The sequence below is a fragment of the Sander lucioperca genome, chromosome 10 (genome assembly GCF_008315115.2).
Source record: "Sander lucioperca isolate FBNREF2018 chromosome 10, SLUC_FBN_1.2, whole genome shotgun sequence".
Classification (NCBI taxonomy): Eukaryota; Metazoa; Chordata; class Actinopteri; order Perciformes; family Percidae; genus Sander; species Sander lucioperca.
Genome location: NC_050182.1, coordinates 11,014,632 through 11,027,131, shown reverse-complemented (window position 1 = coordinate 11,027,131; position 12,500 = coordinate 11,014,632). Strand labels below are relative to the sequence as shown.

The 12,500-nt window shown below is 36.9% G+C and overlaps 2 protein-coding genes across 6 annotated transcripts in view; both read right to left on the bottom strand.

Annotated features, from left to right (window-relative positions):
* The window catches only part of LOC118496012 (G2/M phase-specific E3 ubiquitin-protein ligase-like), an 11,319-nt gene extending 236 nt beyond the window's left edge, over positions 1-11,083 (bottom strand). The window contains exons 1-10 of the mRNA XM_036006026.1: positions 10,600-11,083; positions 10,145-10,298; positions 9,888-9,957; positions 8,928-9,246; positions 8,541-8,636; positions 6,005-6,318; positions 5,570-5,751; positions 5,233-5,402; positions 3,908-4,122; positions 1-1,231 (exon numbers count right to left, since the gene is read on the bottom strand). The exon at positions 1-1,231 is cut by the window's left edge and continues 236 nt beyond it. Coding sequence (XP_035861919.1) covers positions 999-1,231; positions 3,908-4,122; positions 5,233-5,402; positions 5,570-5,751; positions 6,005-6,318; positions 8,541-8,636; positions 8,928-9,246; positions 9,888-9,957; positions 10,145-10,285 — 1,740 coding nt within the window. The 5' untranslated portion in view covers positions 10,286-10,298; positions 10,600-11,083 and the 3' untranslated portion in view covers positions 1-998. The remainder of the gene's footprint in view (positions 1,232-3,907; positions 4,123-5,232; positions 5,403-5,569; positions 5,752-6,004; positions 6,319-8,540; positions 8,637-8,927; positions 9,247-9,887; positions 9,958-10,144; positions 10,299-10,599) is intronic.
* Positions 1-12,500, bottom strand: part of sema6e (sema domain, transmembrane domain (TM), and cytoplasmic domain, (semaphorin) 6E) — a 182,648-nt gene that overhangs the window by 66,001 nt on the left and 104,147 nt on the right. The window lies entirely within an intron of this gene.

Here is a 12,500-nt window from a genome sequence, read left to right as displayed (position 1 = left end):
CTCTGGACAGTGGGAATGCTCCAACTGCCTCAAGATGTAAGACTGAATCATGTGCATGTGCAACCCCCTTATTACCACCACTGGGACGTTGATTTAATGCAAATTAATCCAATGATTGACGATGGAAATCATGGGATAGAACATTTTCTATCAGCATGTGACCTGCTTCAAAGAAATGACTAATAATAATTTGACAAAAACCCATAGCAATTATCACCACATATGTACTGTACATGTGTGCTGTGTATATTATGTATCATTTTACAAAATGTATAATTATAACCATATTGACAAAGATGAACCCTGTGTTTTTATTACTTAAGTTACTTCATTTTGTATACAGTTTTGTTAACTATCTAATAGAAAAATATTACATTTAAAGTCTGCGATGCACATATCCCACCACAATAGATAATAAAAAGCCAGTAAGCCAGTACACACAAAGTAGTAACCAGAATCATTTATTTGTTAGAAGGCCATACCACAACCTTGAATCAATATTCTGCCATAGCAATGGGGCTGGACAACATTTATAAAACAATTTACAACAACCATCCTGTCCTCCTGTACAAAAAGAACTAATGGGTTGTTAGAGCAACTTGTTCTTTTAAGACCCATAGCTATGTACATTTGTTTGGACACATCTAGCTACCCCAAATCGGATTTGAAAGATTGCCATGTATGATTTTTTTTTAACTCTTACCATGACCTTTTCTTAACCATAACCAAACTGTGTTTTTAAATAAAAAGAAGAAAAAAAATGCCACTTTTATCAACTTAAAAAATTTCACATTATAAAATCTGAAACACAAAGCCATGGCTTGAAAAATATCTTCAAAAACTTAGAACTATGTTTTACTGTATATTTTTCATGTTGTTATTACAGCAAATGCTTGATTTTTCTCCATGGGATAACAAACAAAAATAAACCTTGCACTTATGAAGAAAAAAAAAGAAAAATCATAACAAGCTTTACAAGCCATCCATTATTTTTTAAGTCATGCTCTTCCAAATCCAGGTGAATTGCGTATGGCAAAATTCATGTCAGATCTGAAATCAGTGTATTCTGCATGAACTGGTATGCGAAGAATATTTTCGCAAGTATTAGCCACTGGAAATCGGGAGTGGGTGATGAATTCAAGGCTGGGCTTTGGAGAGAAACCCAGGGCTGGAATGCTGTCACATCCAGTGAAGAAAACAAGAATATCTTCTAGAGAGACATCGTTTTCAACTGGAAAACATAAACAGAGAGTAGCCCAATTAAATCATATATATGTCTGATATTTAATTAAGTATTATACTACTGGAGTAATACAGAAGTGATGTAAGAATGGTGACTATTGAAATGACACTGGAATTTGGAAGGGTTGCCTGGGTTAGTGAATATAGTGCATAGTGCACCATTTACCAACAAAAAATAGATAGGAGCTAGCAACATTATTTGCACACAACAGCTATAACAACCAAGATATGTTGGTACTGTAGATGTACATCTGCTAGTTTGGATTATGGTACATATAAATTGTATTACTTTGTGGAGGGATCCAATTCAACACTGCATACTTTTTGTTGCAGCTTTTTTGCAATCAAAGGAAAGAAGCAGATCAATTAGCCAAAATCCAAGTCATGAGCAGCAAGGCTGGGTTTGGGGCTTCACAAAGTCACTTTAGCTTGTTTAAATCTGTTTAAGGATTGAGATTTATCACACATAGTAGTTACTTGGATGTAACTCGACTTCAATAAGTGTGTGTGGAGCCCTGTAATGGCATTTGCTTTTTGGTTTAGGCTCCGCGGCGGCACTCAAGAACATTATTTTGACTGAATTTGTACATGATGATACATGATAACATGTATTATTATGCATTTCATTAATTTGTAATTAACTTAATTCAATTGAACACACAATTGAATTGTTTTTTGCATCTACGATTTAATTATTTATCACTTTGTATTTATGTAAATGTTATTAAATTCAGTTTACATTCAGTGTTTTCTTTGGTAATACTGTCTACACAAATTTCTATTACCTAATTTATATTTAAGGGTATATATTAACTTTCATGATTTCTATTTTTATAGTTAATTTATGAGCATTGTTGGAGTGAGCCTGATGCCCTTCATTGCCAACAACTCCTGTAATCATTGTGCATATGACAACAATAATGTCCTTAAACCGCTCAGCAGTAGTGGCAGAGCAGCAGTGATACAGTAGCTAATCAGTAAGGGTGTCACCAACTTTCTGACCGAAATTAAGTCACAATCTCGAATTTCGAATTTAAAAAATGGAATCGTCGATACTGCCACGCCCCCATGTCATGTCCGGTCAGCTTGTCAAGCGGAAAAAACACGTGTTGAAGTGCTGCGAAGAAATGCAGGAGACCCATCGACAAAACATGAAACCCCTCCTCTTACTGAAGTCGCCGGTGTGGAAATATTTTGGATTTCCAGTGAGTTATGTTGACAATGTTCGCGTTGTCGACAAAAAAAGCCACAGTTTGCAAGCTCTGCTATGTGTTTACCATATTCTGTGTGTTTACCACTGCACATTAGCCTAGCAGCTAGCAGAGTTTCCTTCTGTTTATAGCTTAATCCCGACAAAACCGCAATGATGAATTTCAGTCTGCATGCACGTTTTGTAGCCTAAACAGAGCATCTTATATTTAATTTAATTTTTTTGTTTATGGTTTAGCTCAAACACCCCTTACTTATTCAAAAGAGTGGAACGCGATCCCAACTATTATTAGTGTATTAGTTTAAGTCGGTTTAAATTAAAAAAAGAAGTAGGCCTATGCACTGGCGTGTCCTATGTGTTCCTATTAGTGTTATGTGGAATTATCATTTCTATATTATTGTAGTGCACTGTATATGCCCAGGGACAACAGATGGAAATTAGCAATTCAAATTATAAAGGTTGGTGTCATAGCATGTTACCACTTTATGTACAACTGTTCATTTATCATAAAGACTGAAACTCAACTTATAATAAATCAGAAAACAAATGCACCAAAAAAAGTATGAACTAAATACTAAATCGTATAGCCTGTCATAATTTAAATAGGTCTCCCGAAGAGAAACGGGTATGTCTCTCTGGGTATGTGTCTCTCCACCGCCTGTGTTTGTGTGTTTGTGTGTGTGTGTGTGTGGTGTGTTGTGTGTTGTGTGTGGTGTGTGTGTGTGTGACGGCCAGCCAGCGAGGTTGTAGCCCGCAGGCACTTGTGGAGTTTATATTTTAACTCCGAAAAGACAGTTAACCACAAGTTCCCGTTAATCTTATGATGGACATGTGTTGTGATATTTAAACAAACAATCCGTCAACGGCGAAATAAAATCCTCAATTTAAAAGACCAGTCTGAGAGACCTCCAGCTTACAGCGGGGTCTCCGAGCGTGACTGTCTGAGCAATGAGCTAGCGGCACCGGCAGGCGCTAGCTGGCTATCGCGTCACTTTATGGAGCTTCTCAACTCCGAAAACTTTTAAGCAAATTGTCAATTCGTCAACGCGTCAACAACGCCTATATTCAAAATCTAACAGTTAATTTCTTGCCTATAACATTCTCAGAAGTTAATTAAGTGATGAATAAGATGTCAAAAATTGTTAAAATTGTCCTGTTGGTCTGTCGAAATGAATGTTGGGATACGGGTGCTGCCAAGTTCATACAAGTTACCAACCAATGCATCCTTGGTAAAATGGGCGTGTCAAGAACATTTACGGAAATCTTAACTGTTCTTGGTGAAATGCAAACTTGTGTATTGGGACAGTACTTTGGCAACAAGGTTTTAAGGATTCACCTTACCTGAACAAGGGAGACAGAAGTTCATTCCAGCTCATGACTATTTAAGCCATGGCAGAAGACAAATAATAGTAAACTGTCTCATATTGAAATACATTTCCAAAATGCAGAACTTACTTTCAGCATCCTGAAGATAGTCTTGCCAGAAAGCCAGGATCCGGCACTCTTCTCGAAATGCATTACTCCCTCTTTCGGAGTAAATGATCTCAAAGAGATTCTCCACATCAGTTGCTGTTAAACCCTTTTCAGCCTTCACAAAAAGGCACTTTGTTTGTAGAGGGTATCTCTGGAGAGCATCTAGGACACCTAGAGATGTTAAACCATCTCTGAACCTAGTAAAAAGGAAACACATGTTAAAGGGTAGTTCATATGATTTAGCACCTATGTTGCAAACCAGAGTTTTTTACATTTTAAATCTTTAATTTAGGTCCCTAATGAATTCCAGGAAAAATAAATTATACGTTCTGTTGCACTAGTACACTATAAAATTGAACTCTGCATCCACCATTTCATTTTTTCATATACTGTGGTAAGGCTGCATGATTTGAAGAAAAAGTCAAATTGTGATTGTGATTTACTATACTGCGATAATGATTGCGGTATAATGGTATCATGACTTTGATTATCAAGAAAAATGCATAAAATAGGCTACTTACATTTTTAAATATGTATTATTTTTAAATAACTTAGTATTTTACAAATTAAATAAAAACTAATACAAATTGTTATTAAAATAATACATTTTGTATGCCCTTATAAACAATGTAATTTAAGCTGGGTGTTATATAATAACTAGTGATTAAGTTACAAAATATGCTTTGTACAACCTCTTCTTAAAGTTTGCGTGCTGTGAAACCCTCTACACTTGTGATACTCATGTGACTATACGCGATACAAGTGCTACTGCCTAAACAGACTGGTCACTGGTCATCTTTTGTGGACATTGTTAGAAGGGGCATGCCTAATACATCCATGGGGTATCGTATTTGGAGGGCGGATTCAACGTAGATTCAACACAAAACCATAATCAGGCATTGAGTAAAGGCCAATTTATTGTTCTGCATTAAATCAACGCCGTGGGTACGTACGTAGGTACGTGGAGCTACAGACCCTACGCCGTAGCCTGATGTGCACCTCAAAAGTTTAACTACTTGTCACGGCGACGCATGTCGCTCGGCCATGGCTTGGTAGCGTTGCATCCTCCCTTTTAACTTTTCCTGCTACAGATTTCCCAGTGTGGTCAGAAAGAACAGGGGAGACACTTTGTTTCTCTCACTATGACTCTAGAGTCGGTACACGCTCTGAAGCATCACTCTTTCACTCACTGTAACACACACACACACACACACACACACACACTTTTGGCCATTTTACCACCATAAACATAGCAGTTGTTTTTCTGACAAAATACAATTATAGTATATGCTCAGACATAAAAATACCTTTCAAAAGGTGCACGGGTCCGCTGGAGGACATACCAGTGTGCCAAGTCCAAAGCAGTGTCTTTTTTGTTTTCCAGTGTTATGCGAACATTGTGACCAGCAAGACTGATTAAGCTGGCTGCCTGTGCAACTGCCTCTTGCAGTTGTGATTCAGTCTCAGCCCGTAAGATCTAAAAATATAAAAATATAAATAGGATATGAAGATAGTATCTATTGACTCTGTTATTGAGAATGATTATACACAACTGTTAGCGTTACTGTTTAAATTGCATGTTAATGAGTGCACGCTAAATGAATAGTTTGTAAATATGATAGAATCCATGAAATATATGCTCACCGACTGCACCTGTGACCTTGTTTCTTCATCAGTAATATGTTCAGTTTTGACCTTCACGTTGTCTGGACCCTTTATAAGACACTCGTACAAGAGTTCAGAAAGGAAACACGGACTCTGCCCCCCATGGGCGATTGACATTGCCATGATCTGACCAGCATAAAAGTATCCATTGTCTTTCATTGCTGTAATCATATGAAAATAAAAAACATGTTAACTGTTCACAACAAAAATTATATTTATGTCACAATCTCCCCGCCCATCTGTGTGAGATTAGAGAACTCAGGTTAATTTTCTTCTAAACTTCATTTCTCAATAAAGTAATATAGATACTGTACAAAACATGAACATTTCTTACATTTTCTAAAAAATAATTTCAGGTATAATGTATTTATTGATCCAAAAAAATCCAATAATGGCCTTTTAAAGCAAAAGTACCTTTGGAGTTGCATGTAAGGACTTTAGCATTAAGTGGACCCTCAAAGATGCCAATCTTGTCCTTGATTTCGTGTAGACAGAGTCGGAAAAACTCACGAGTAGGACCTCCATTGTCCACAGCACCCTCAGATATCCCATAGTCATCAGTGAACTTAACGTCTACCTTCTTCTCGGGTGAAAAATTGGATCTGCCCATGGCTCTGGATGCTCCATCCCACACATTTCTTCTGACAATATTGAAGCGTACAGTGCTGTCATTATTTACTCGAGAAGCAATCTGCTCCATTATTCTCTCCAACGTCACCTTTAAATCACTGAAACAATAATAAACAATACAATGTAGTTATTGTCAATGGTTATACCTCTCCCACTGAACTAGCATGTAATATCCACATCATTGTAACCAATATTTAGTTTATTGAAACCTATTTACATACAGTAACGTTTGTGATAATGGAAATTATCAGTTTTACTTTTTTCTTACTTATTCAGAATAACGTAACAAATAAATAGCAAAGAGCAACAGAACCATTTCCAACACTGGCAACCACCCTCCCACCAATAGGAAATTGACAAACCACAAAATCAACACATAGGGGCCTTATTTTAACGATCTAAACGCATGGTGTGACGCGCCTGGCACAGGTGCGTTTAGGGTGTGTCCAAATCCACTTTTGCTAGTTTGACGGAAAAAAGGGTCCGTGCGCCGAGCGCATGGTTTAAAAGGGTTGTACTTAGTGTCTTAACCCTTGTAATGTGTTATCAAGCACATTTTTTGTGTTAGCGGGTCAAATATGAGGTGATTTAAATTTAAATACTCATAAAACAATGATTATTATCCAATATTGTTTTTTTCACGCGTGAGAAGTTATTATGTATTCATTTAAATGTAAACACTCTTTAAAATGTTATTTTTGGCTCCATGGACCTTTGATCTTAAGTATACAACTCGTTTTTAACTTAAATTTTTTTTCAAAATTCTAATTCAAATTCACTCGTTATGTTTCCACTAATGAAGACAATGGGTAATTATGTTATCTGACTATAACAGACTAATATTAGAATACACCTCCAAAATTATTTGCATGTTGGGTTTTTTCAACTTAATATTATAAACCATAGTGATATCTGTGGTGTTACGGGTCAAAATTGACCCGTATAGATTTAGGTTAGGAAAAAGGTAAGCCCATACCCATCTAATGAAGAGGAGGGTCCAAGTGACCCAGATGTTCAAAAGAGTTCTTTAAATAAAAAATAACTGACATTTAATGGTTGTCAATCCCTTATCACACCCAACGCAGAGCACCAACTGAGAACAGCAACTCAACATGGAAGGGTGTTGCTGGATGTGGAACGACAAAACACACCTGGATGCTAACATGGGGCTGTTGCTTCTTGCTGGGGTATACAGATCCTGGAATGACGCTACAGCTTATGGGATGCTGAGTCATGCCAGAGTATACTGCATGCTACCATGTCACTTCGGACTTTTATCTGTCATACTCTGTTTCAAGAGTAAGGGATATTGGGACAAATGGGTGGAACACTTGCTATACATGTAGCCTCATTCGAGGATCTGCACACGCCAGTAAGAAGCAACAGCGCCATGTAAGCATCCAGGTGTTGTCGATCTCCATCTAACAAACACCCTTCCATGTTTGTCGTCGGATCTTCTCAACAGATGGCAGTATGAACAGCTCAAATGCTGTCTTGATATCTTGGACATGTGACACAGCAACCCCAGAGTCATTCTGATGTCTCAGTTGGTGCTCCGCCTTGGGTGTTATAAGGGATCGATGAACATTTTGATTTGTATATCGTTCATGTCACCCCCCTAAAGATGATACTAACTTGGGACCCGTAACATTTTTTTTAGAGACATTTACAATTTACTAAAATTCTCACAACATTTGTTGTGTTAAAATAGCCATATCTGAGAAAATCATGAAGCCTTGTTCCAATAAAAAAAGTAAATGGTATTTTTTACACATCTGAAATTGAAAACAACAATATAAGGGTTAATTAATCATAGGTGTGTTTTGGGCGTAACATGCAATATCAAGTCATCTCCCATTCCCTTTAAAAGCCAGGTGCTTTTGTACCTTGGCGCATTGCTATTATAATGGTGGATTTGCTTTTCATTCTTAATCTTTGCTATTTAAACGACGCGGGCACTGGACAGGAAATTGACAACTGCGTCAGTCTTAAACTAGCAAGACTAACAAGCAACTAACAAGACACTTGCATCGGGCTTTGCGCTGCGCCGGGTGCAAGATAGGGCCCATACTGTACAATAAAACATAATGCATATTATTGCATGGGTAATCTTCAAACCTGACAAGTGACCATGAAAATGATTGAGAATCAAATAAAGATGAAAATGTCAATATTGTGCAATGATAAATACTGATATTTCTGACTCATTTAGGTTGCAACTTGCTAATTGGTCTCACTACTAGTTTAGACATTATAATAGTTATTGCTATCCTGAAGTACAGTTTAAATAATTAAATTGTATATAATATGTTCTACTGACCTCTCACTTGCACTGGAATCTAAAGACCTTGAAATGGCTTCCTGGAGATCATGGTCATCAGAGAGATATTCTTCCTCAAATAGGTCCAGGTATGTACTACAATATAAAATAGCAATATTTTATAATAGATATTAAGGTACAAATATATGATTTTAACACAGACAGTTGCATTAGCAATAGACTAAGAATATCCTTGCTGGTCTAATAACTTACGTTAACTAATGTTCTCAAATGGACAGTGCGTTATTAAAGTTATACAAATAGAGGACACCATGATTCAGTATAAAGTAAATGTATTTTACACACAAATTATACTGTTAATAAAGGTCACTAAAGCCCAGACCATAGAAAAGCTGTATGAAGAGACAGAAATGTCAAAATATTAACCTGTAGGATGTGCTGGATGAAATATTGCCAGATGGTTGGGGACCATGGGACACACCAGAGGTGTTGCCACTGGAGATTGCAGAGGTTCCACTGGACAGGATGAGGGTCTCATCAATAGTGATGACAGGAGGACTAGTGGACATGGTGGCGGTGTCAGCTGAGATGGAAGGTGCATCGGTGCAAATATCTTCGGTAGCAACACACCAGATAACTTGATCACCACTGGAGATGGAAGGGTTATTTCTGAAGAGGGACTGGGCCTCAACAGTGGAGATAGCTGAGACAACTTCTTTGGAAATGTCACCTACACTACCAATGACTGCAAGAACATGGAAAAATAGTGGGTTAACATTTAACTTTTGAGTAACATTAAACTGATATGAGATGATCAGAACCCATCTTGTACAATGCATGTAAGTGGCGGAAAAAACAAAATTACTTACAATAAATAAATTGTGAAAACACAAAAACAACCAGTCAAAATCTGCCTGTCTCTACATCCAGCCACATTCTCACCTCAAACCACTGGCATTCACATGTTGTCCACCAGATGCCTTTTGACTTTCCTTTTTTTCCTCCTTTTCCCATAAAAAAGACTGCCACACCCAACTACATACCTATTCTTAATTCCCTCATGAGCCCTACAGTTACCTGACCTTCCCTGTCCACCTGTTTCCACTTTTTTAATCCGTCCTGCAGCTACTTAACCAGGACATTCTAAATTTCAGTTTGTTGAAGTTACAATGTTGTTTATGTGCATTGTGGTATGCCTTGGAGAAGCCAGCTCCACTTGGACTTGTACCTGCCTGTAAGCCTTCTTTATCATTAAGAAATCACCAAAAAATAGTCCTGCTTTCTCCTACATCTACATTTAGTTTCTATCCCTATTATCCTGCACAACATGACCAATATCATATAAACTTGTTTGTAGATGCATGTACTGTAGATAAATTAATTTACCACATTTGTCACTGTCTGACATTTGAGCAAAATCAAGGCTCTCTGCATGGCTGTCTTCCCCAGAAGATGGCTGTCAATTGAAGCAGACAACAAACATTATTTATCAAATACAGTGCACTAACAATAAAACAACATGGCAAATGTATTATATGAGGGCATAGAGCAATTAATAGTGTTTAAGACATCCAGTTTGAAATACAGTATTGTCATTGCTAGTCATCATTTTTTTTTAAATCTTCATGCACTAGCCTACTTACAGATTGGTTTTCTTCACTCAAAATGACCTTGTCAGGCCTGACGTAAATGGACTTTTGATGGAAGAGTTTTTTCAAAAGGCCTCCACTCAACTTTTGATTGGAGGTTAGGGATGGCTCGACTAGTTTGTTGTGACAAGGCATCAGGATTTGTAACCTAAGGGAATAAAAAGCACACTGTAAATTAAACTTGTTAAAAGTAAAACACTACACTACATAGAAAGGTTTTAGTTTCAATACATAATTTGTGTCCACAGAGAAATTTACATTCTGTCAGGTTTTGCAAGTCACATAACTTTAAAGTAATTACATATTTACAATCACAATGTGATGGGAATGTAAAAAATGTTTTTAATTTACAACACACCCAAAAATATCCTTTCATAATACAGTATGATATTATTGCAAAAATATAAGAAAACGCGTAACAAATGTGGCAAAACGGATCAAAAGCTTACCTGCAGCCCTCCAGAATTGGCTGGAAGGCCACCGTTATTGCCTGCAACACTCTTCCGGAATCCCAGTCACAGCGAAATTCCAGGGCAGATTTAATATGTCCCTTTTCAAAAAGCCAAGCTTTGCTGGCCCGCCTTGGTACATTTGTTGATTTATGGTGTGGCAAGAGAATTACCTCTTTGGTAAAAGACTGAGCCACAGGACAGCTCAATTGTGCCTGAAACCTTAAACATTAAAGAAAAAAAATCTATACTCAATTACATTAAACACTGTAAATATATGTACTACATTATACAATTATATACAATAGTATTAGCTAGGTTTAGGTTTAGCTCCTCAGTACATCTGACTTGCTCACTGATCACAACCCCATCAGGCTTCTCAGGTCATCAGGCAGAAGCCTTCTAGCAGTTTTAGAATTTATTTTTTTATTTAAAACGTAATTAACGTCTTCTAGCTGTACCCAGAAATAGATTCAGGTCTGGTGAGGGGCATCAGTTACTGTGCGTGTGTGCGTGTGTGTGTGTGTGTGTGTGTGTGTGTGTGTACACATTTGTATGATCGCACTTGCATGTTTTTGTTGTCTTATTATGTTTTCTCTATTTCTATTCATGCTTTGTTTTAATGGACATGCAGATTTTAATGTAAAGGACTTCAGGGTTTAGCCAGTTGCAGAGCCATAGAGAACTTCTCTTTCACTCTGGCCAGCTGTAATGAATGCTGCAATACAAATAAAATTGACATTGAATAGTAGCCTACAGAGTATAATCACTCATATTTTCTGTTTACAAACAGGCAACTGTCTTAATAGTGAATTTATTTTAAACTGTAGTTATGTTTTTGTGGTTGATTACATTAATATTAGCACTTGTATCTTACATGGTATGATCTTAAATTGGATTCTTGAATTAGATTTAATGCAATTTATTAATTTGAAAGTTATTTTAAATAAATTATAAAAGCCTCACAAAACATCTTGAATCCAATTACTTAACTTTACTACTAGTTAAATTCGGATGTTGTTACTGCATTAAAACAATTAAAACGTTACTAATATCAAGCTAATAGAGCTCAACATTTAAAAAAAAAGGCAAAAAAGGGCAAAGTTACAAGACCGTGTACAGAAACTTACAAGACCGTGTACAGAAACTATCATAGACGTCAATGTTAAAAGCTCGCTCTAGACATTCGCGGTTTCGGTAAACGTTTCCATGGTAACAGCGAGCAATCAGAGACGTTGCTGCTACGCTTAGGATTTGTGGGTAGTGTAGTTTTTCTCCATATGATCGCGAATAAAAGTTTTTCTAAAACAAGGTTGATTTCATACGGACGTCTAGCTATACAGGAGCAGAAACTTTCGTTTCACAACCACGTAGCTCCACTACACTGTTGAGATCTATAAGCTTAAGTTACTGCAAAAAACAAAAACACGCTGAATGAAGTGCTTTAGCTAACTCATTTCCTTTAAATAGCTAGATGGGATTTAAAATGTAAAAGATAACGTTAGAAATCTCTGGGCCCTATATTTACAAAGTTTGCTGTTCAAATGACTAATAATGAGGCTACTTTTGGAATTGGCCCGGTCCAGTAGGACCAACGACCGTTAGCTATATCACTATTCTAAACTACCAGCTAGACTGCTTTGACAGTAACAGTAATTGTACCTCTCGAAGCACTAGCTAGTGGCTATTCTACCGCTGTCTGATCAGTTAGTTTGTGTTATTGTGTTACTTTGGTGTTTATTAAAATATTAGTTTGGATTCGAACTAGGTAAAACACCAAAGCCATACAATAACCTGGCTGCGTTAACGTTAAAATTACGTTTTTGTCAATGGAGTCTGGTGGATTTGAAAAGAGCAATAGCACGGATATTTCTGGTTAAACTAACTATTCAAATGCATTC